General features: G+C 44.4%; 1 protein-coding gene across 19 annotated transcripts in view; it reads left to right on the forward strand.

Annotated features, from left to right (window-relative positions):
• Positions 1 to 23,590, forward strand: part of RBFOX1 (RNA binding fox-1 homolog 1) — a 2,209,300-nt gene that overhangs the window by 2,024,066 nt on the left and 161,644 nt on the right. For all 19 annotated transcript variants that reach the window (XR_009497779.1, XM_059898915.1, XM_059898899.1 and 16 more), the window contains one exon: positions 146 to 388. Coding sequence is in view for 18 of the 19 variants with exons in the window: in XM_059898915.1 (XP_059754898.1) it covers positions 146 to 388 (243 nt within the window). In the remaining variant the exon portion in view is untranslated. The remainder of the gene's footprint in view (positions 1 to 145; positions 389 to 23,590) is intronic.

A 23,590-nucleotide genomic window follows, 5' to 3' on the forward strand; every position in this document is an offset into this window, starting at 1 on the left:
GGATGCATCCATCTCAGGCTCTTGGCAACCGTGCTGAAACCCACGAAGCATCCAGGGAGCAGTTGTGCTTGTGCCTGGGGGGGGAAGTTTCTGCTTGGTGCCCGCTCACGGTTTTCTCTCCCTCTCTCTCTTTCTGATTTTCCAGGGTAATCAGGAAGCAGCAGCTGCCCCTGACACAATGGCTCAGCCTTACGCTTCGGCCCAGTTTGCCCCCCCTCAGAACGGCATCCCCGCGGAATACACGGCCCCTCATCCCCACCCCGCGCCAGAGTACACGGGCCAGACCACCGTTCCCGAGCACACGTTAAACCTGTACCCTCCCGCGCAGTCGCACTCGGAGCAGAGCGCAGCGGACACGAGCGCGCACACCGTCTCGGGCACCGCCACAGTAAGTGCGCACTGGCTTCAGGGGGCGCGCTGGGACCCCAGGGTTCCGGGAATGACAGCGGGGCGCACCTCCATGTAACTGGTCGGGGTGGGGGGGGGGGGAGACTCCCTCCCGCAGAGCAGCCCCTAAGCTCATCTTTGTTATCCCAGCCCCGCCTAGTTCACCTCACCTACGTGCATCTTCTCCTGGCACTGATTTAAATCAACACATTTTCCATTAACCGCGTGTATTTGTAAAGGGAAACGTTTATCTCTTTTCTGCTTCTATAGTTTTGCTTTTTCTGGAATTATGTCATCTGAGGGGAATCATACACTATGATTATGAGATTGTGACAATATAATTTTTTTTAATGGCTTTATGGAGATACCATTTACATACAGTAAAATTCACCTATTCGAGGTGTACAACTCACCAATTATTATTGTATTTACAGAATTGTGCAACCATTGCTACGGTCTAGGAATATTTCCATCCCCCCCAGAACGAATCTACTGCCCATTGTAGCTACTCCCCATTCCCACCGCAGCCCTCCCTAGCCAAATTCGTTGGAAAGTCACCCATGTTGTGGCTTGAGTCCCTAACATCTTTTTTATTTCAGAGCCCCCGGGGGTGTGGGTGGCCTAGGCCGCCAAGGGGCAGCAGGAGTGAATTTTGCAGGACTGTTCTGCATTTTGATAGTGGAGGTGACACACCTCTGTGCACCAAAAAGTCCGATTTATTGCATAGGAATGGATGAAATGGCTTGAAAACAAGCAAACAAACTGAAAAGAAACCGTTTTTCACCACCATCAATGGAAACTAGCATTGCTGGCTATCCATGAAGGACAACCACCCTAAACAAAAATAACGATGAAAATTCCACAGTGTTTATTTATGTACCGCCTAAAATAACCACACACCGTGCATACCGTAAGACGTGTACGTACGTTTAGGAAAACTTGTTCTGCGGAATTCTTTAGAAGCCTGGACACACCCGGCCTCTAGTCCAGAACACTTTATAGGTGCAAGGCAATTGGGCCTGTTTCTTCTGCCCTCTGAAAAACTAGTATTTGCGAAGAAGTTTGTTGGTTTGAAGCATGATATATTTCTTGTAGCCAAAGCAACCATTGACTAGCTTTGCTACCTGGTACCCTCACTGATTTGGAGGTTAGGTTTGGAGATTTTTCAAAATAATGTAAATTTAAAATTTTTCTATGGCTTATCCTCCCTTGTTTATTGTGCCAAAATACATATAACATAAAATTTACTGTTTTAACCATTTTATCGTATACAATTCGGTGACATTAAGTACATTCACAATGTAGTGCAGCCATCACCATTATATAGTCCTAGACATTCCCATCACCCCAAAAGGAAATCCAGTATCCATTAGGCAGATGTTCTCCATTCCTCCCTCCCACCAGACCCTGGGAACCACCCGTCTGCTTTATTTCTGTCTGGATTTGCCTATTCTGTATTTTTCCCCCAAAAGAGGTCATACCATATATGACCTTTTGTTTCTGTCTTTTGCTTAACAGAATGTTTTCAAGGTTCATCCATGCTGGAGCATGGATCAGTACTTCATTGTTTTTATATGACTGAATGCCATTCCATGATATGGATAGATCATATTTTGTTTATCCATCCATCCATTGTTGGGCATTTGGGTTGTTTCTGCCTCTTGGCTATTGTCAATAATGCTGCTATTGCCTTTTTAGTATTTGGCTGCTGTAACTTAGGGATGGGTTCATTAAATGGGTTTGTGGATTTAGGAGGTGTTTATTGTTGTTGTGTTGACTAGCTAGTGATGGAGTTGTTTATTTGTATGTTGGTTGTTTTGTCATAATCAATGGTGGTAGGGCTTGAGAAGGTTATTTTAGGACTAAAAAAGGTCCCATCAGACATCATTTATTAAGCCTCAACATGGACCAACCATACAAACTGCTGTGGAAGATTCATTCATTCACTCACAAATATTTATTAAGCATCTACTCGGGCCAGGACTCATACTTGATGATGTCGTTGAACCCAACAGAAATGGTCCTTTCTCTCTTGTAACTTAGTGCCAGAGACAGAGAGTAAACATGGAGCAATAAAATAGCTGTATAAACACACACTGTGATACGTGCTCTTAAGGAAAAGACAGGTGCTATGGGAGGCTAAAAAAAGATCAGAGGTACCACCTGCAAATGAGTAGTCTGGGAACATTTCTTTAAGGAGATGATATTTGAGGGGAAAAGACAAAGCATCCAGGCAAAAGGAATACCAAGGTCAAAGGTTCCAAGGTTGGAAAGAGCTGGGCTTGTTCAAAGAACTAAAAAAGAGGCAGTACGTCTAGGGCATATGAAGACGGTTTGGAGATGGCAAAGGATAAAATGGGGGCAGCCAGCAGGGATCGTATCCCGCAGGCCTAGTGGGTTCCATGTTGAAAGCTATGGGAAGCCATTGAAAAGAGTTTAAGCCAGAAAAGTTTAAAAAATGACATTTTGAAAGAAAGGGTTAATTGTACCTACCTTAAAGGAAATCTTAATCCAGCTGGGGAGTAGAGAAGCTCAACATCCTTTTCTCATAAAAAGAACTCTCCAGAGATCAACACGATTACATTTAAATTGCATATTAGATGTCCACAGTGCCCCAGACACTACAGGAAGTGAAACGATGAGCAGACAGGCTCCCTCCCTTAGAGAGGTTTTGGTCCACTAGAGAGCGTAGGATATGTGTTCTGTTACTTGTCATAATGTCGCAAGTTCTAGAGCATGGATTTCCAAGGCTTTAGTGTATTATGATCGTGGAAGAAAACACTTTCTAAGAGATCTACCTCAAAATCACTGATGAAGCAGTATTATTTCATAGGCTTCTTATTGCTGTCACGGAAACCTCAGTAGGGAATGTATCAGCTTATAAAACAAAAAATTCCAGACAAGTGCTGGCTTTAGACACAGCTTGGTTCTTGGCATGCATCTGTTAGGTTCCAACTGCATCCATCTCTGCCTCTTCTTCCTCTTGCACATCATTCTCCACTTCTGTGTGATGGTCCTTCAAGTTCAGGCTCTTGACATCACACCAGATTCCCAGTGAAAGACTCTTGGATTAGTCCATACAAGCAAGCCTGGGAATCACTCTCTCTCTCTGGTTTGCACAGTTCAGTGGCTGAAGCAGAGAATAGATGTCTCAGCCATGGGGCCACTGAGGAGCCCCATTCCCAAATACATAGACCAAGGATGGTTCCACCAGAGTCAATGATAAGGTGCCTTTGGGACTTCTCGTGAAAGGTATTTAACAGACATCAACTGGTCAGCGCCAAAGGTAGTACGGTGATCCGTTTGTATGGACAGGCCTGAATTGATTCATCTGTTGAGTGTAGGGAATGGAGAGAAGGTCAAGGACTGAGCACTGGAGAACTCATAGGTGGTGAGGTTTGGAAGAAAAAGAGCTATTGAATGAGATGTAAAGAGGGTATCCAGATGGGGGGTTGAACCAGGAGAGTGTTGTCATGGCAGCCTGGCAGGTGTGAACTGAGAAGACATTATTGAAGCTGGCAGTGTGGACATCACTGAAGACCCAGGAGAAAATAGCCTTTGTAGAGTATTGGGGAGAGATGCCAGGGGGCCAGGAGTTGAAGAATAAATGGGAACTATCAGAGTGGGTATGTGCAGTACCATTGTAAACATTTAGAGGGAAGAGGAAAAATAAAAGATAGCATTGGAAGAGCACAGATCTCAGAGGAAGCAGTTTGTAGGAGAGTGGATTTTGACTCACTGTTTACACCGCAGAGAATTGCGATGGGGAGGACAAGGAAGAAGAGATAGGGAATGATGACTCAAGAAAGAAAGTGACAAAGTATTTTAGAGGAAATAGGAAGGAATATGACCAAGGGTACACAGATACAATAGGTAGTCTGGGAAAGGAGAAGAAATACTTTATTTTTTATAGCTCTATTGACGTATAAATGACATACAACAAACTGCATATTTAAAGTGTGCAATTTGATAAGTATTGACATATGTACGTAACTGTGGAACCATTGCCACTCTCAAGATAACAGACATGTCCATCATCCCCACAGTTTTTTTTTTTTTTGTAATCTGGAAACCACTGTATTGTTTGTTTGTCTGTTTGTTTATATTGAAGTATAGTTTATTTACAACGTGTTAGTTTCAGGTGTACAGCAAAGTGATTCGGTTTTATGTATTTATATTCTTTTTCATTTTATATATAGTGGTTTGAGTAGTTTGTATCTTTCCATCCCAAACTCCTAATTTATCACCCCCCCCTTTTCCTTTGGTAACCGTATGTTTGTTTTCTTTGACCGTGAGTCTATTTCTGTTTTTGTAAATAAGTTCATTTGTATCATTTTTTTTTAGATTCCACATATGTAAGTGATATCATACGGTATAATATTTGTCTTTCTCTGTCTGATTTACTTCACTTAGTATGATAATGTCTAGGTCCATCCATCTTGCTGAAAATGGCATTATTATTTCATTCTTTTTTATGGCTGAGTAATGTTCCATTGTATATTATATATAACAGTATGGAGACTCCTTACAAAACAAAAACAGAGTTACCATATGATCCAGTGATCCCACTCCTGAGCACATATCCAGGAAAAACTATAACTTGAAAAGATACATGCACCCCTCTGCAATCTTCCCTCTCCACCTCTGTCTCATTCCCAGGAACCAACTGATTGGCTCCTATAGCTTAGTTTTCAGATTCTAGAATTTTCTATCAGTGACATCAAACATCGTATGCTCTTTGTTTTCTGGCTTCAGTCACTTAGCATCATGGTTCACAGATTCATCCATCTCGTTGCATGCATCAGTAGCCTACTCTTTGCATGCCATTACGTAGAATGTGCCACAATTTGTTGATCCATTTACCTGTGGATGGGCATTTGAGTTGTTTTCCATTTTGGGCCAAAAAAAAATGGCCAACATTACAAATAAGGGCTCCCATGAATATTTGAAAACATTTCAATTTTGAAACAGAAGAGAAGTGTCATGGTCCATTCTGGCTGCTGTAACAAAAAAACCACAGACTGGCTTATAAACAGCAGAAATTTATTGCTCACAATTCTGGAGGCTGGAAGTCTAAGATCAGGGTACCAGATGGTCAGGTGAGGGTCCTCTTCCTGGTTCAGAGCCTCTGCCTTTTCACATGGTGGGAGGAGTAAGGGGGCTCTGTAGGATCTCTTTTATGAGGGCACTAATCCTATTCATGAGGGCTACACCCTCATGACCTAATCACCTCCCCAAAGCTCCACCTCCTAACATCATCCAACATGATGATTCCATGTGATTCCAACATGTGAGTCTGGGGCAGTGAATGGGGGACATAAACATTCAGACCATAGCAATAATGAAGAATAAATGTGTGAGGAAACAGATAAATCTTGAGGTCAAGAGATGACCTGAGGAGGTCCCTCTATACTAGCTTCATGCTCACTATCAACTGACAGAGAGTGAGAAAGGAAGGGATTTAGAAGCAACAGAATGATTCCTGAAATTGAGCAGACCTGCCAGGAATCTGGCTCATACACTTCTAGGGTTTGTGAAAGGCAGTAGGCACCTCTCTGACTTTGGGGAGTGTGAGTTTGTAGTGAGGCTGGTTATCCGGTGACTTTGTCTATTCCAGCAATGTTTGGGTGGCACATACTGCTTACAGGAAGTCTTCAAGGAAAGAGGACCATGATAAGGTGAAGCAGGAAGGGCTTTGTGGCTGATCCTGAACGAAGTCTTAGGACATATACTCTTAGCTGGTTTGGGGAAAGAGCAGGCATCCTAAAAGGTGCCATCTTGTTTTCTGCTACAATTACATGCCTATGCTTTTCTCTCTTCTGCCAAAAGGGAAGATGTTTCTGTTGTCTGTGACCTACTTTTGAGTTGTAGTTCCCTGACCTGACTGAGCAGAACATAGTCTATGACAAGTTTCTTCAAATTGTCTGCATCCTTGTGCATTTACCGGGGGCAACTTCTCTTCACTTAACCTCAAAGTGAGTCAGAGCCATGGTTCTCCCAACCCCGGAAAATGTGGCCCTGTATTATACACCTGATTTATTCCCCACAGGGTAGAGTTGTACCTGAAACAACTCTAACTGGCCTTTGACAGATATGCACCGTGCTTAATGCCAGTCTGAGGCCACTGGAGGGACCATCATTTCTTTGAAAAACGGAGTAGTTTGGGGTAAGAGAAAAGATCCATCCATCTGGTAGGCTCCAAGAACATCTAATATATGCACATGATTTAACACAAAGTGCAGGATCTGTAAAAGGGAAGCAGAATGCACCCAGAGCTCCCAGCCAGAGCTGAGGAAAGTACAGACAGAAAAGACCTATCAGGTCATCCTTTCAGTTCCCCAAGGGCTGAGATGAGTCCCTGCAGGACATTTTTCTGCTGAATGTCTATTTAATGTGGGCCTCCAAACACATCATGGATCACTGTGCTGACAGAGCCAATGCTGTATTATATCAGATACCGCTCCTGACAAGGTATTTTACTCTTGACATATTATAATTAGAGATTTGCAAGTGGTGAATTCTCCATGTATCTCCAATAGCAACTTAACTTCTATTTTTATCACCTCTGCAGTCTGTCTAAAAGTCTCCCACCAGCTCTAGGATCTGATGGGAGAAACAATGTGAGTCTTAGAGCTTGGTCCCTGAGCTCTGGGCTCTGTTGACAGAGAGAGGAGCTCTTTAAGGAGCCAAGTTCTTCTTGATCTTCAGTGCTTCCAACTGGAGTGCTAACTGTGTCTCCAGTGTTCATTAATACCTTTAAGAAGATAAGACGTGGCCTGGTAGCGACTTCCTCTTCTTAACCATTTACATACTGGCTCTGTTTTGGAAGCCAATTGTGCAGCTAAGGTATGGGGAAAATTTCTCAATGCATTCCTTTTTGTTAACTAGCCATTATTATTATTATTATTATTATTATTATTGCAATTCAGGTTTGTGGTTTCAAAAAGTCACACACTAGAAAGTGTATATAATGAAAACTAAAATTTTCTCAGAAACAAGAGTCACCAGTTCTTCCAGAAATGCTTTATGCAAACACAAGCATATGCCTGTGTCTTAGTCCGTTCAGGCTGCTATAACAAAAATATTATAAATCGGCTGGCTTATAAACAACAAATATTTATTTCTCACAGGTTGGAGGCTGGGAAGTCTAAGATTGTGGCACCAGCAGATTTGGTGTCTGGTGAGAACCCACTTCCTGGTTCATAGAGGGCTGTCTCATTGCTGTGTCCTCACATAGTGGAAGGAGTGAGGGAGCTCTCTGGGGCCTCTTTTATAAGGGCACTAATCCCATTAATCAGGGCTCCACCCTCATGACCTGATCATCTCCCAAAGGCCCCCACTTCCAAATGCCATCACCTTGGGGGCTAGGATCTCAACATATGAATTTTGGGGGGATACAAACACTCGGTTTATAGCCACCTGCTTGTCTATTTCTCCCTCTATCTCTAGTTTATCTCTCTCTGTCTCTAATTCAATCTTTACATCTTCTAACTTCTCACTAGTTCCATTCCCAAAAGGACAGAATTAAAATCTACTAAGCACCTGCTTTGGCACCTTTTATATCTGAGAGATCATTCTGTATCACGCTTTGCATTCTTTTGCATGTTTGTCTGCTATCTTACATACAGAGGTCTCCCACTGATGGAATTTAGGCTGTTTCTGGGGTTCATCTTGCAGCGTCATTATTCCCAGTCAGGCTGTAGTGAGCAGCTGGGTACAAATATCACTGTCCCCCTCCGGTGTCTCTGTGTGAATGGTTAAAGGTACATGGGTTTAAATGTAGACATTACCCTCCAGAGAGCCCATGTGCAGCCCACAGACAGTCCCGAGAAGGCCTGCTGCCCGCAGCCTTGGCTAGCACAACACGCCACCCAGCTCAGCTCACAGCCGTTCCACCTGTGTATGCTGAGTTGGAGACACCCCCTCTCTAACAGAAGAAAGTAACTTGAGAGCTGCCTGGTGTCAGGGAAGAGAAAAGGAAAGGCTGCTGCCATTGATTGAGGCCTGCCGTGGTCACAGACCCTGCTAAGTGCTCTTTCAATCCCTCATCTCATTTTATCCTCGCACCAAACCTTTTACATGATATTAGCGTTCCCTCAATTTTACATTGAGGGACCAAGAGGTTCAAGATGTCCTGGAGTTTGGAGGAGTTGTGATGGCAGAGTAGAGACCCTTACCAGATGTGGCCAGTGTCAAAGTCTAGACTTTCTTCAATCTCCAGGCTCTTGCCTACAAGTTCTCCTGGGCAGCAGCTCAGATGCCCAGTGCCTGGGACCAGAGTGAACAATCTAGAACTCGCCCCAAGGCTGGGTCCTTCAGCCTGCTCTCCAATTTAGAAGCAGGTCAGCTAAGAAGCTGGAATCTGGGTGTGTCAGGGTCCGCCCCTCTCTTTACCATTTCCAAGCTGAAGGCACTTGGGCTGGTTGTTTGACCTCTCTGCTCTTTAGTCTTACTGTTCCCTTCCTCCACAGTGGCCCTGCCCTTCTCCAAACACCCTTCCTCTTCCCTTCGAAACAGTCATCAGAGACAAATTGTAAAGCACCAGAGACTCCTTCTTCCTGTTGGAGGACTTTGGCATCCCCTGCTTACATTTAAAGTTTGGCAAAATCACTGAGGGGTGCCAATCTAAAAATAGGGTAAGTAGCTACATCCAAACAGGAGGCAAGAGAATCACAGTCTCCGAAATAACAATTTTCGCTCGTTGAGCGTCAGGCTATGTTGTAATCATTTTACATGCACAATCTCAAGTCATCTTGACTCTCCATCACCAAAAAAAAAAAAAAAAGAATAAAAGTATGTTAGGAGGCATTGTCATCGCCATGTTACAGTTGAAAAACCTGCGGCAAGTAACTTCCTGAAGGTCATTGTAGCTAACAGGTAGAAACCAGGGCTCCAAACCAGGTGTGGCAGACTCAAGACCAAAACTCTTTGGGGCTCGAAGCCCAGAAGGCACCCCCAGGCAGGCCTGGGCACATATTCTGGGCTCTCCTGTGCATCCAGAGATGTGGCAGAAAAGAATGCTTTGCCTGGGAATTCCTCATTTCACCCTGGGAAGGGCCCCAGCAGACCCAAGCATGTGCAATATTACAGGCTTAGCGCGGGCTCTTGTTTGAGACCGGCGCCTTGAGCAAACTCCAATAATATGTTTCAGTGGCTTCAAAATTGTCTTTTCAGAGGACAGTGTAGCTGAGCTGTTTTGTCAATATGAGTTCTGCTCTCCTAAGGTTCACATTTACTTTAAGGACACAGGTACTGCTTCTTGTTCCCTCGTGAGGCCGAGTATGAATGCCTTTGCCTCCTGTCTTTGCTTTAGAATAAATGGTCTGTGGCTTTCAGGATGAATTAAAGGCCTGTGTTACCCAATTCCAGGGCCATTTTACTGTTTCAGAGCCTCTGTTGACCAAAGAGTGCCCCGTCCTGGTGGCCCAGGAGACACCATTGAGCCCAGCTTAGGGTAATTCTAAAGCTGTGAGCATCAGAGACCCCAGTCCCTTTGGAGGACTGGGCTACAGCCTTGGATTCTGGGAGAATTGAAGGTTCTCATGACAGGTCAGGAAAAATGGCTCTGGATAAATAAATACCCTTAGGTGTTATCAGGAGAAGCAGTGAAGCATCATGATACAGAGCTGGGAGTTCCCATCCCAGTTCTGACCCAGGTTGGGACCACTGGCATGTGATGAAACCTCTCTGACCCTCACTTTTTCCCCTCTGTGTATGTGAGGCTATGACATCCTAATGAGATAATGCCAATGAAGGGCTTGGCACAGAGATGGGCACACAGTAAACGTTCTACCACATGAACCATTATAATTAGGAAATAATTACAATATTCCCAGTGGGAAATCACAGCATTCTCCTCTGTCCTGAATTCTTCATTCTAAATGTTTTTCAGGACAATAAATCCGTCCTAAGAATTGTGACATTTTCTGTGTTAAGGGGGAAATGAAGACTCAAATCCCCACACTTATTTTAAAAGGAATTCTTGTATGTGATGATTTCCATACAAATAGTTTTCAATCACTCACGCCTGAGTTCGGCTGATTGGTACAAGCAAGTCATTGACCTAAGTCTAGGTCATGAAGAGCAAGGTTAGGATTTATTAAAGGACTGTATGACTGAAGTTTTGTCCATAAGGCTGAAGCCATCTTGCTTTTGCTGAATGAGGAAAGATCAGACCTATTCAGTTTTCTTAGCGGGATTTCACTGTCATATTTCCATTGGAAGTCTTAAGTCGTTGGAAACGTTACATCGTGACTTTGTCTTCATTTGGTGTTTTGTGCTTATTCATACCTATATACATTGTCATCAGTTTTACCCTCTCAGTATGACTAAGCAGTCTGTATCCTTGATTAAGATGTTAGTCTTTGAGCAAGTGTTAGCACAGTGTCATTGTGAAGTGTTGGGATAATGATCAGATAATTTGAAGATGAAGTGGGCTGTCTATGAGCTACACAAACGACTGGTTAGGTGTTGAAGAACCTTTGCGCAGCTCATGGGCCTCATGAGGTGGTTTCATTGCTTTTGTTTGTTTGTTTTGAAATGAATTTCGATTCAGACGTGAATCTGTTCTGTGGGCAGTATTTGAATCCCTCATTAGCCAACCACCAGGTCATGCTCTTAATTCCTGGCCATATATTTTGCAAGTTGATAGTGAATTCCTACAAAGTCTGTGCTCTATTTGGATTTTAGGCAGGAGAAAGGAGTTGGCTGTGCTTTGTTAACTGAGGGTTCCTGGGGGCTTCAGCTAGACCCTTGGAGTGTTAGAGCTGGAGGGAACCACCTATTCCAATCTCCTCATTGTACAGATGTAAGGTGATTACATAAGTTAAGGGCTGAAACCCAAATACTTTCAGGTCCAGGCAAGTAACATACATATTTGAAAGAGATTAGTTTATGATGGAGACATAGGTAAAAGAAATAATTAATTTTCCCCATTAGTATAGGAATGACAAAACCCTAGGCATGATGCTGTGTGACCCCTTGATGGAGGCCCTGTTGGTAGTCTTGAGGGCACATGGTCCATCCAAAGGCAGTTCCCTGTCAGTCCATCCAATCACAGCCATATTGGATTGCTGGCCCAGCATTACAATATCTTGATTTTTTTCAAGAGCAAGCAGCATTTTGGATTTTTATGTGCTTTCCTGTTCGCTCCTGTTTCACTTATTTTTGTTATCTGCCCAGCCTCTGAAGATACTGTGTGTATAACCCCTGACTTAGTCTTTGAAACTTCGTTTACTTATTTATTTTTTTAAACATCTTTATTGGAGTATAATTGCTTTACAATGGTGTGTTAGTTTCTACTTTATAACAAAGTGAATCAGCTATACATATACATATATCCCCATATCTCCTCCCTCGTGTGTCTCCCTCCCACTGTTTTTTAAATAAGAGGTGAGGGCTTCCTTGGTGGCGCAGTGGTTGAGAATCTGCCTGCCAATGCAGGGGACACGGGTTCGAGCCCTAGTCTGGGAAGATCCCACATGCCGCGGAGCAACTAGGCCCGTGAGCCACAACTACCGAGCCTGCGCGTCTGGAGCCTGTGCTCCGCAACAAGAGAGGCCGCGATAGTGAGAGGCCCGCGCACCGCAATGAAGAGTGGCCCCCTCTTGCTGCAACTAGAGAAAGCCCTCGCACAGAAACGAGGACCCAACACAGCCAAAAATAAATAAATAAAAACTTAAAAAATAAATAAATAAATAAATAAGAGGTGAAATTAGGAACTTTAACCCTTTGAGTGAGACCCTATTTCAGGTTTATAAAAAAGGCAGCTTGGGTGCTTGAGCATGACAGTGCAGAGATGCATAGAATGCTAGAGCTGGAAGCGACCATCTGGTCTACATGCTTTCTTTACAAATAATGCCAAGGTTCAGAGAGGGAAAGGGATCTGCCTGAGTCACACAGTGAATATCACAGCAGAAACCAGAACAGGGACGTCCTATAAGAAAATTTCCACTGCACCTGCCCCTCCCTCTGCATCCTACTGGCTATGACCATGCTTTTTTTCCTCTCTATCGCCTGGATTCTGTAGTAGCTTTCAAAATTCACTTACTTAGGGTTATCTCTGCATTAAAATGGACAAAGCCCACTGACCCTGACTATCGGATCAAGTCAAGCTATATGATTTAAGGCTTCATTTCTCTTTGATATGCCGTTTTGGTTCCTAGCCAGAGGTTTCAGCCAATAGTGGGCCCTACATTCAGAAAGGCTTCCAGAATTCTAAAAAGAGTCTTTATTTTATCTAGTTCTCTCCTGCAGATCCTGGGGGCTGTGCTGATGGGGCTGTGCTCATTCAGTACTGTTATGTATTCCAGCCGGCTCTGGTCCCATTTGCTCTTGGGTCCATACACTCTAACTAGGGAGTCTGGGTTCCCAGCTTTGCACCCCTGAAGAGCATGGAGGCTGTCGGATTGCCAAATTGTAGCCTTTGATGTAGAGCTAGGTCCAGGTCACTGCCCAAGCTCCCAGAAGGGCAGAAGGTCAAAGGGTAGGTTCTGCCCCCCATAGTAAGGTAACCAGACCCTTGTGAGGTGGGTGAGTCTGGCAGATGAGCCAGTCAGAGTGGAGATCCCACAGAAACTCTCATGGGCCCTACAGCTCTTGGACTTAGGAGAGAAGGTCAACACAATGCAGACACTAATCCATCCCTCTGATATCAGGAACAGAAGGTATCCAACCTTGAGGACCTGACTCTTATGCCATCTCGGTGTCCTTGAGACAAAGCTGCATGTGCAAGTTTGTTCTCCAATGAACCAAAGCTTGCAGACAGTATAGTCCAAAACAAACAAGGCCATCAGGACCAAGGTACTATGAAGCCTTAAGGATTGCAGACTTGTTTCGGAAGCCAAAAGGTTTTTTTTAAAAAATCATGGAAGTCGTTGCAAATAATACAATTCAACAAGTCTGGGCTGCCCTGGTCTTTTAAAAGGGGGAACTGTAAATCTGCATCTTGATGGGGAAAAACAAATAGAAGTTTTGGGGGCTGAAAGGAAGAAAATGAAAAAAGAAGACTCAACTATCGTGTATGAGTAGCGTCTAGCTAACAGCACCTAGCATGTAGTGAGCATGTGCTGGGTGCCTAGGGCAGTGATGCCACCAGCTTTCTGTGCACGGTCTGACGGAAGCTGACATCACCCAGAGGAAACAGGTGCCGCAATTAAAACCCCTTGTTACCTAGGTGAGAACATCAGGGCACAGAGAAATCAAGGGGAGTGCCCGGGTCACATCACAGAGCCACTAAGGTCAGAGCTGGGATTGAAAGCCAGCCAATCCACCTCCAGGGTCCGCTCCCTGACTCACTCAAGAGCCGCACGCTGTGCGGAAAATTTCAGTCACATTCCATAGCCCATCAAGGGGTGCATGTGGTGATGCCAGCGTGACAGGTGAGGAAACAGCACAGGTGTTAAGTAACTTGCCCCAAGGCCGTACAACTAATAAAGGGAGGAGTGTAAATGCCAGCAGAGGCCTGGTGGATTCCTAAACCCACATTGTTTGACTTCCCTGTCAGAAATAGTTTATTTTACCCTGCTGTTTTAAACGTGATAATATCATAGCAGACAAGTATCTTAATAATCGCTGTCCCCATAATTCTGGATTTATCTCTAAACTGCTTCAATTTATAAACACACAGCATACACACACACACACACACACACACACACACACACACACACACACACTCTTCCATCCCCCAATCACCCCCTCCCCCTGCGTGGCATCCAGTGGCCCCTCGGAGTGAAAGGGACCTTCAAACCACTTGGCAAGCTGACTAGAAGAAGCCTGGATCTCCCAGAGAAACTTGCTACAAGGAAATCGCTAATTATAACCCAAATTGTATTTGACTTCTGCATCTTTGCTTCACGTTATCACACTGTAATTTAAAGAGATTGTTCCCTAGCCTTTTTTAGGGGCAGAAATTAACTTCCTTTTTTCTTTTTACTAAGAAAAGCGGTGGTGGCAGTAGCACCCGAATGACAGGAGGTGGGTCCCGTCCCCCCTTTTCCCTCTAATTGGCTTGCAAGTGGGAGTCAGGTTAGCAATTACGCAAGGAGTTGCCTGGGCTTCCAGGCCGTGTCTCTGGGTGACACTCATCTGGTGGCTTCACAAAAGAGAAAGAGACGATAGGGGTGGGGCAGGCTGGGGGGACGAGCCCCAGAGGGTCTCCTTGACTCTCGGAGGGGGAAGTTTGGGAACAGGAGGGAGGCAAGGCAGCTTAGTCCTTGAATTTGGGGGTCTTCTCCTGTTTTGAATCCCAGAAACTCTTGGCATTGAAGAATGGAGGGGACCTGATCAAAGGTTGGAAAGAGGAGTAGGAAGCATTGCATGGACCCCGGAGGCTTGGCTATCAGTCTCTCTGATCCAGCTGCCCACGGGACCCAGAGCCCCTCGCCAGCCCAGCCTTCCCCTCTTCCAGGCCTTTAGTATCAGCGTTAAGTAGCTAGGCCAAGGCTTGGCAAACTGACCAATGGGGCAGTTCTGGCCCACCACCTGTTTCTGTCAATAAAGTTTTATTGGCAGACAGCCATACCAATCCATTCATGCATTATCCATGGCTGCTTTTGCGTTACAACAGCAGAAGTGAGTAATTGTAAAGAGATACAGGGCCTGCAAAGCTGAAAATACTTACTATTTGGCCCTCTATAGAAAAAGTGGGTTAATCCCTGATCTAGGACAAAGCTTATATATTGTTGGCCTGCTGACTTGATTTAGACCTCAGGCCTCCCGGTGGAATAAACTGCCTACAATTAAAAATGGGAGATTTTACAGTATAACCTGGCTTTGATTAAAAGTGGAAAAGTCTAACAAAACATGGCTATGATGTGCGAGTGTTGAAGGTGGGCTGTTCCCCAAGACTGTATGCCATAGTTGCCACCACCCCCTATAGTATTTCACCAGACTTACCTTTTCCATCTACCTGGACTGGCCCTCATAGGCATTTGAGTTTGACCAGGGCATCTGGCTCTTCTGGATTATTTTTGAATACAATAATTCTAATTTCTCCCCTGACCTGCAAAATAAACTGCATTTATTTTATTCTTTCTTCTCCATCAAACTGGACTTCCCTGTGGAACTCTGGCAAGAAAATAAATGTTTGAGTAATGCCAGAATTTAATGAATTCCAGAGTTATATATCAGAAATGTAGCATCCCCTTCTACCTCCAGACATATCCATACACACATGCAGTGCCCACATTTTCCAAAAAAACCTTCTTTGAAAGTGAAACCTGTATCACTATTGACTTTGATTTCAATCAGAGCAGGAGTAGCCAGTGTTTCCATCTTCTGAGATCATGAAATGAATACCGGAAGTGTTATTATTAATAGAGTAAGTATTAATAGTCTGGGGTAATGTATTCAGGCTTTAAGTCCATTAATCTAAACCTAGTGGCACGTAGGGTTACCCCCATTTCACAGACAAGGAAAACAGAGACTCAGAGGTGATGAAAATTGCCCCAGGTTGTACCATCAGTAAGTGATGGGCACAGAACTCAAACCCAGACCTGGCTGATGCCAAAGGCACTGAACTGCTCTTTCTAATACACCATGGCAGGTCTTTACACACATAGGCACAGGCAGTGGAAATAACTCTTGACTAAAATAGGCAACTGGGGCCCAGCTCTGGGGCTGACATGAGAAGGTGGTAAGAAAGCCCCAAGAGATCACTTCTCCTGTAGCTAGAGCACCTGATCCCAGAAAAGCCTTGAAAGGCTTGGCTAGAGCCACCGAAGGTGAGCTTTTAGCGAACAGTCATTTAAGCATCTTTCATTGCTCTCAACAAATCTGCAGAGAATGTTTTTTCCACTTGCCTTAGCAAGAAGGAGAAGTTAGGTTGAGTGGCTGGGGGAAATCACATGTTTCCTTTGCAAAATAAGGGTTCCCAGGGCAGGAGCCTACCCACAGCAGGGGGAAGCCCTAGTAAACAGGATCCAGGTTTTGTTTTGCAGCTTAGTTCTAGCAGAGAGCCCAGCCTGGGCCGCACAGGCATCTGGACTTACCCTGGGGGGGAGTGTGTGGGTGTGGGTGGGTGGCACTTTAGGAAGCCCTGTGCTTTTCCTTCCGCAACTTGGGTAGTGAGTTGTGCAGGCTTTCTGAGGATTGGCGGTGGCCTGATACGGGGGCTGAACTCCTGATAACGACACTGTAGACATGAGATAATTACAGATCTGATACTTCCCAAGTCAAGCTAAGTGGACCTCTGATTATTATTCTGAGTATAATAGGAGCAAAACTAACACTGAAGGGAAATTGTACTTCTCTATTTTATTAACCACTTTTATATTCCCCTGTGCATGGCTATGATGCTATGAAATCTTCTTAAATGTGATATTACTCAATATAATACAATAATAATGCACACACCGTAATGTATTGGATTAATTTGCAAACAGTCCTTCTGAAATTGAATTTCCCCTCGTTTCCCTGGGCCAGCTTAGGGCTGCTGGGCTCCCAGGCCCTTTCTGGGGCCGGGAAACTGGGGTCTGCCTTTATAGTCACGTAGGTTTTCACAGATGTAAGCAATTGGTCCACATCATTTTTATTCACGGTGGGGAGGTCGGCAAGCCCTGTTCCCAGACGTCTCACCGTGTGTTACGGCTCAGAAATGCAAGTGGTTTTCGATACGTCAGTATAGTTTGAAAATGAACTGGGTAAGAAAGCATCAGAAAGGAAGCTCGCTGGAGAGGAGACCTTCCACGCTGAAATTAAACTCTGAAGTGTTGGTAATTGCCTTTGCTGGAAATTCTATCAAATCTTTACTTACTCCCAGCCTTTGTTCATCTATAAATCCTTTCACGATACCATCTCAAAGCCAGAGTTGTTATTCCCTTTACATGCAGGATGTGCCTTGAGAATTCACCCCTCTGGCATCCAAAAAATAAAATAAAATTGTGTCTTGAACTACTACAGTATGTCACAATACACATTAATCTACTAAATGCTCACCCAACAACGTTACGATAATTTAAAACTTTACTTTTGCCGTACAGCTGGAAAGTCCTTGAGGACGCCGTGGTACCTTACTCATCGGTTTTATTCTCCATGCTTCACACAGAGCCTAGAATAAAATACTCAACAAGTGTGTGTCATTTACCGATTCATGAATATGTCTTGAGTTTCTGCTATTTGGGAGGCACAGTACTAGGCCTCAGAGGTACAAGAGGGAAGGATAGATATGGATTCTCCTTTAGGAAGTTACAGTCTAGTATAAACCATAGAATACAAACAAACAGACAAAAATCGCTTTCATAATTGAATGATTACATCTGTGGGAATTGCCGTAAAGGTAAGGTATAAGGTGCTGTGCAAGGGTGCACATTTCTCCCCAGCATGACCAGGATGCCATGTGAGTAGCTTGGAATGGCCATAGTGAGAGTATTTACACCACGGAAATTGGCAGTGTTACACATCAGGGCTTTTGGGGGTTTGTTTTCTGTAGAACTGGTTGTTACCCACTTTCCACCACATCCCTGGCAGGAAGGAACTTGGTGTATTCACATGAAAGAAAGTCAGTGTGTCTGGGTTAGGGAAGGGGAAAAGATGGCCCAAGATGAGGCTAAAGAAGTGGTCAGGGAACACTCATGCAGGGCCCTGTGAGCCAAACTGGGGGTGGAGGTGGAGCTGTATCTATTTATCCTTTGCACTGAGAGGCCATTGGATTTTAAGCAAGAGAATGACAGCATTTGATTTTGATTTTAGGAATGATCTGACGGTACTATGGAAAATTAATTAGAGGGTCACAGAAATGGGGTGGGGTAGGAGGTGACAGAAAGAGAAGTTAGGAAGCTACTGCAGTGGTCCAGACAAGAGAAGGCAACATGAACTAGTGTGGTCTGGACAGTTTGTTGGCTGGAGTATGTAAGAAAGAGAATGGGGTCCATAGTGACTCTGAGCTTGGGCATCGGTAAATGCCAACTCTTATAAAGTTGAATCTTGGTGGAGATAAGGATCATTTTCCAAAGAACAGAAGGAGTTGAGATCAAAAGTTCAGCATGTGTGTATGAACTTTGAGATGCTTGTGAGACACCTAATTATATCATTAAGCAAACCTCTATTTTTCTATCTTTAAAATGGACAGAATAATGCCTATCTTATTAGATGTGATTATTAAGTGGATTGATTAATAGGGAAACCCTTGGCATGTAGGAAACAAGAAATAAAATATAGTTGAATCTGAATTTTTGACAGATTTAATCTGTGCCTTTTTAAAAATAGGACAGCCAGACTGGAGTTAATTAATAATGTTTTAGCTTTGATCTGAAACACACAGAGTTTTCTATAAATTGAGTATCAGTGTATAGGCTAATGGAGAGAAAAAAGCTTAAAGTCCTTAGTTCTGGTTCCGGCTTGGGCATTCACTTAAGCAAGTCACTCAGGGCAGTGGGTAAGGTCACCAATTATGATGTCAGGCTGTCTTGGTTCAACCCCTACTTCACCACCTCTTAACAATTTAAGCAAGTTACTTAATCTCCATGATCCTCAATTTTCAGAATATAATTGTCTTAACTTTGTAACTTTTGTGAACACAAGGAAGATATTTCAGGCAAAGCTCCTTATGACTCTGCCTGGCATGTAATTGGCACGTGGGGCTATGATTAGGCATCATTCTGAGTTCTTGGTTTTCCCATCTTCCAAATGGGCACAAAAATAATCTACCTAACTTACAGAGTTGGAGTAATTATCAAATGACCAAAGAATCTGCCAAAGATCTTTGTAACATGCAATATGCCCACATGTGAACTTTGTTACTAGTTTGGGGTGCTATAGTCCCACATCATTTAATCCTGAGATTGGCCATTGAGTGTAGGTGTAATGATGTTCTTTTTACAGATGAGGAAATTAAGTCTTGGAGAGTTGACGTGACTTGATGATTTTCCCAAGGTCACGTCACTAGCACATGTTATGTCTGAAACCACAACCCGTGCTAGTAACCGCCACTCTGTACGACTTCTCCCGCAGCCCTCTCCCAAAGGGTGGGAAGAATGGAGAAGCCACTGGGTTTGGGGTGAGGACAATCAGGAAAGACGTACCTGATTCTGTGAGATCCATCCATCCTGACCTTGCCAAGGGAAGTGGGAATCAGGAAACGTCGGCCTCTGACCTGACTTTTTCACTCAGACCCTTATCCTTGGACCTACCTCAGGAATGGTGTTTGGGGTTAACAGAGAGAGTCAGAGACTAGCCAGACACCCCCCACTCCAGTACAGTTTTCCAGCTGGATGCAGACTAGAGCCTTTGGAAACTGCATTGGAAAACAGTTCCGGATAAATTAATTTCTGTGATACATAATGCATAAGGGGAAATCCGTGGTATTTTTAAACAATGGAAATGAGAGAATCTGCCTTTTGGGCATTGATCCCAATTGCATTTAGTGCAGAAAACATTTATCAACACCTACTGTGTGCCAGGTCCTTGCTGGGAAACAGAAATGAGTCAGACATTGTCTGTGCCCAGGAAGAGTGAGAAATCAATGGAGGCACAGCTGAGCCATCAGCACTGGCTTAGACCTTGAAATGGGGCACTAGGGGGACCCGTGAGTACCCCATCCTAGCAGGGGGAACAAGGGGTTATGAGAAGGGGCTCCCTACCTGAGGTTTCAGTTGGATGGTTTTCTTCCACTTGTCCTTTTCCCCATCAATAAGATCCTTGTTTTAAACCTTCTACCTTCCAGCACCTTTGAAACCAGGATCCACCAGTGAGGATACCACTTCCCCAAAACCCACCTAGAAACTTCCCAAGTCTTTGGGCATCTTGTAATCATGAGCATCACTTGAGTTTTCTGAGAATAGTACTACCTTCACTATATTCTGGGTTATTGTAAGTGGAAGGTAGAGATAATGTACAGAAGCCTCTATCACAGTATCTTGCATATGATACTCATGCATTAAAGCGAGTTGCTGTGATGACAATGTTCATAACGATAACCTTGAAAACGACGATCCGTTTGAGAGGTTGCTCTCTGTGTTGCTCCTTTAACTCAACATGGTAGCAGTCGCTGCTACAATTACATTACTATTCCTTTGATGATCGCTGTTATGATGACTGCAACTATCCCTGCTCTATTGTTACTGCTATTCCTACTTATACATTTGTTGTTATTAGTTTGATGGTGAAGCATTTATTCGCAATTATTTGTTGAGTGCTTACTATATGACAGGCACTGGGGATTCGGGGACAGGCAAAAACAGGCATGGTTTCTGCCCTCAGGGTGATTACGTTCTTGTAGGAGAGAGAGATGGAAACAAGTAAACAACACAATTAAATAATTACAAATCATAGTGTTTGCTTTGGTGATGTGTTGCTGCCTCACAAGCTACCTCCCAAAATAGGGACTTACCATCATTTCATTTGCTCATGTTTCTATGCTTCAGGAGTTTGGGTGAGGCTCAGCTGGACAGATCAGTTGGGTTCATCTACTCATCTTCTGCTGGTGGCTGGGCTGGGCAGTAAGTTCCAAGGTTTCTGTTAGATGTCTGGACCTTGGTGATTGTCTCTATGCCATGGTCCCTCTCTACTTGACTGCCTTGGGCTTCCTCACAGCATGGTGGTCTCTGGTTAAGCAGACTTCTTAGGTAGGCATCCTCATAGAATAAAAACACTGACATGGTGGCTGGATTCCTAAGGGGAATCAAGGAATGGGAATGTAAGCTGCATATCTCCTAAAGCTCAGCCTTGACATTTGCACCGTTGCCCTTTCTGCCCAGTCTATTGGCTACAGTCAGCCCACATCCAAGGAGAGGGAGAGAGACTCACTTTTGATTAGGAGGAGTGGCAAAGAATGTGCAGCCCTCTTCCATCCACCACGTCTTTGGAAATATACACATAGAAGGTTGAGAAAGAGGGTAAGGATGGAGGGACATGAGGTCCTGGAAGCCTTCTCAGTGGAGGTGACAGTTAAGCTGTGTTCTGAGGGATGAGAGAGATTCAAGCTGAGAAGACAGTGGGAACAGCATTCCAGGAGGAGGGAAGAGCATACACAAAGCCACATGCTCCGTCTCTCTGTATGCCCAGGGCAGCCTTTTTCCTCACTTGGAGGTGGCAGTAACACAGAGCATGGAGACTGTGTGTTTGGACCTCTGAGAAACCCGGGTGAAATCCTGTCCCTGTTGCTTTGTAGCTGTGTGATCTGAGGCAAGAGATAATGTATATAAATCCAATCACCTCAGTAGAAGCTCCATAAATGGTGATTCCCACCCACCCCCCACGCCGTGTGTATTTCCAACAGGGATCCCTCCAAGTACCACACTTAAATTGATGACTTGCAGTCATCCAAAAGTTGGAGCCACTGGACATTGGTGGCCAGAGTGAGGTGAGATGCAGGGATGAGGATGCAGCCACAACAGACCAAACAGAGCATCCTGTTGCTGTGTGCGCCAAGTCCGTGACGTCACTGGGCTTTCTGCCTCTGCCCTCCCGGCCCAGCTTCAGGTGGGGGTTGGGGGAATGCATGGTGGGTGAGGACTCTTTCTCAGAATGGTCAGAATGTAGCCTATAGAGAGATAGAGACAAGATGGCGGCTCCTTCACTACACTGGCTTCTATCTCTTTTATAGAGAAGACAGCCCTTTGGAGCTAGGCATTGCATTCAAATCCCAACACTGCCACTTCTTCACTGCATGACTTGGGGAAAGTTGTCTAATCTCACTAAGCCCTGAAGTGTGGAAGGCACTCCATCAGTTGCAGCTGCTGCTACTTTCAAGAGCATCATATATGCCATTAGTGTTACTAAGGTGTGGATTTATTATTATGGTCAGCACTCAGAGAGGCAGTTGTCGCCTTTGGGGTGAGATTCTTCTAACCTCTATCTCCTGTTTTCAAAGGCTCATTTTGTCAATTCAGAGCCACCCTGCCTATTAAATAAAACCCATCCTTGGCATATTGCTTCATCTCTGGAGAAAGCCTTTAGGTCTCTGCCTGTGGGAATTTTTTCGTACCTCGCGGTACTTCAAGATGACGCAGCCTGGCTCTGTGCGGGTGGCGTGGTTAAGAGACTGCAGATTCTGCCACATGCCACCCCTACAAGACTTGACAGGCACCCCAACTGTTGTGTGTTATTTATCATAAACTATAAAATTAGGGCAATTAAAGTACGTATCTCAGAAAGTAGTTGTGAAGAAGACATAAGTCAGTGATTGCAAAGCTCTTCGCTTAGAGCAGGCATGTAGGATACATTCAGTAACCCTTGGTTGCTTTTGTCTCTGCCATCTCTTTGGTTGTTGTTATGGACACAGAAGACAGGTATAAACTTGCTCATGGTAGCCATGGCCTTGTCAGGTTTGCTACTAGTACTTAGGCTTGTTTCTTCCTGAAAGCCTCATAAGGCAGAGCAGTAATTACATGTGTACGAGATACTTTACAGAAAGGATCTCCTGGAGCCTCCCCAGCACCTGTGTTAGGCTGGTAGGAATGTTTCCATTTTGCAGATTAGAAAACTGAGTTGTAGAGAAGCCTCATGACTTGCCCCCAGCCCCAGGCTCCTTGTGTCGCCAAGGCTGGATTCATACCCGACGCTGTTTACCTCTACAAACCATGTACGTGCAGCCCCTGCTGTGTCTCTGAGGAACCTTCATTTTGCAGACTCGGGTTAATTCCGTGAGTTGACTGGCTGCATCTCTCAGAGGATCTGATGAGAGAAACATTCCACCCCACCTTGCCCAAGGCCCAGGGTGTTTTTATTTAGAAGAAGCCCCTTACCTGGAAATCCAAGGCTCCAGCATTCACTCAAACCCCTTTCCACCCCCTACTGCTGTGCCAACCCTGAGCGGAAAGGCAATTCACCCTAATTACCCAGAATCCATACATAAGGACAAGTACAAAGAACTCTACCTGAGGTTCAAAAATAAACGATTCAGCAAAATCTCCAGAAGTAAATTCCCTCAGGAAGAAGAGTTAATCACTGACAATTCTAAAATTCAAATGAAAGGCCCAGGTCTACCTGGCATGTTTCCCAATTTAGCCCTTGAAGGACCCCTCCTGATGGGAAGTTCCCACCTCCTGCGGTCACATCACCCTCGTCACGTGATACCGTTAGTGTTTGCTTTACGTCGGGTGTGTCTTCTTTTATTTTTTTTTTCTGACTTGTATGTTACTTAGAATTGAATGTTCACTATCATTTAGGGCATAGGAAATGCATCTCAATTTGCTATGAAAATCCTGTTCATTCCAGCGAGAGTGTCTCAGATACTGTGGTGTTAATGGAGGTTTGGGGTTTG

Source organism: Balaenoptera ricei, chromosome 15 (genome assembly GCF_028023285.1).
Source record: "Balaenoptera ricei isolate mBalRic1 chromosome 15, mBalRic1.hap2, whole genome shotgun sequence".
Lineage (NCBI taxonomy): Eukaryota > Metazoa > Chordata > Mammalia > Artiodactyla > Balaenopteridae > Balaenoptera > Balaenoptera ricei.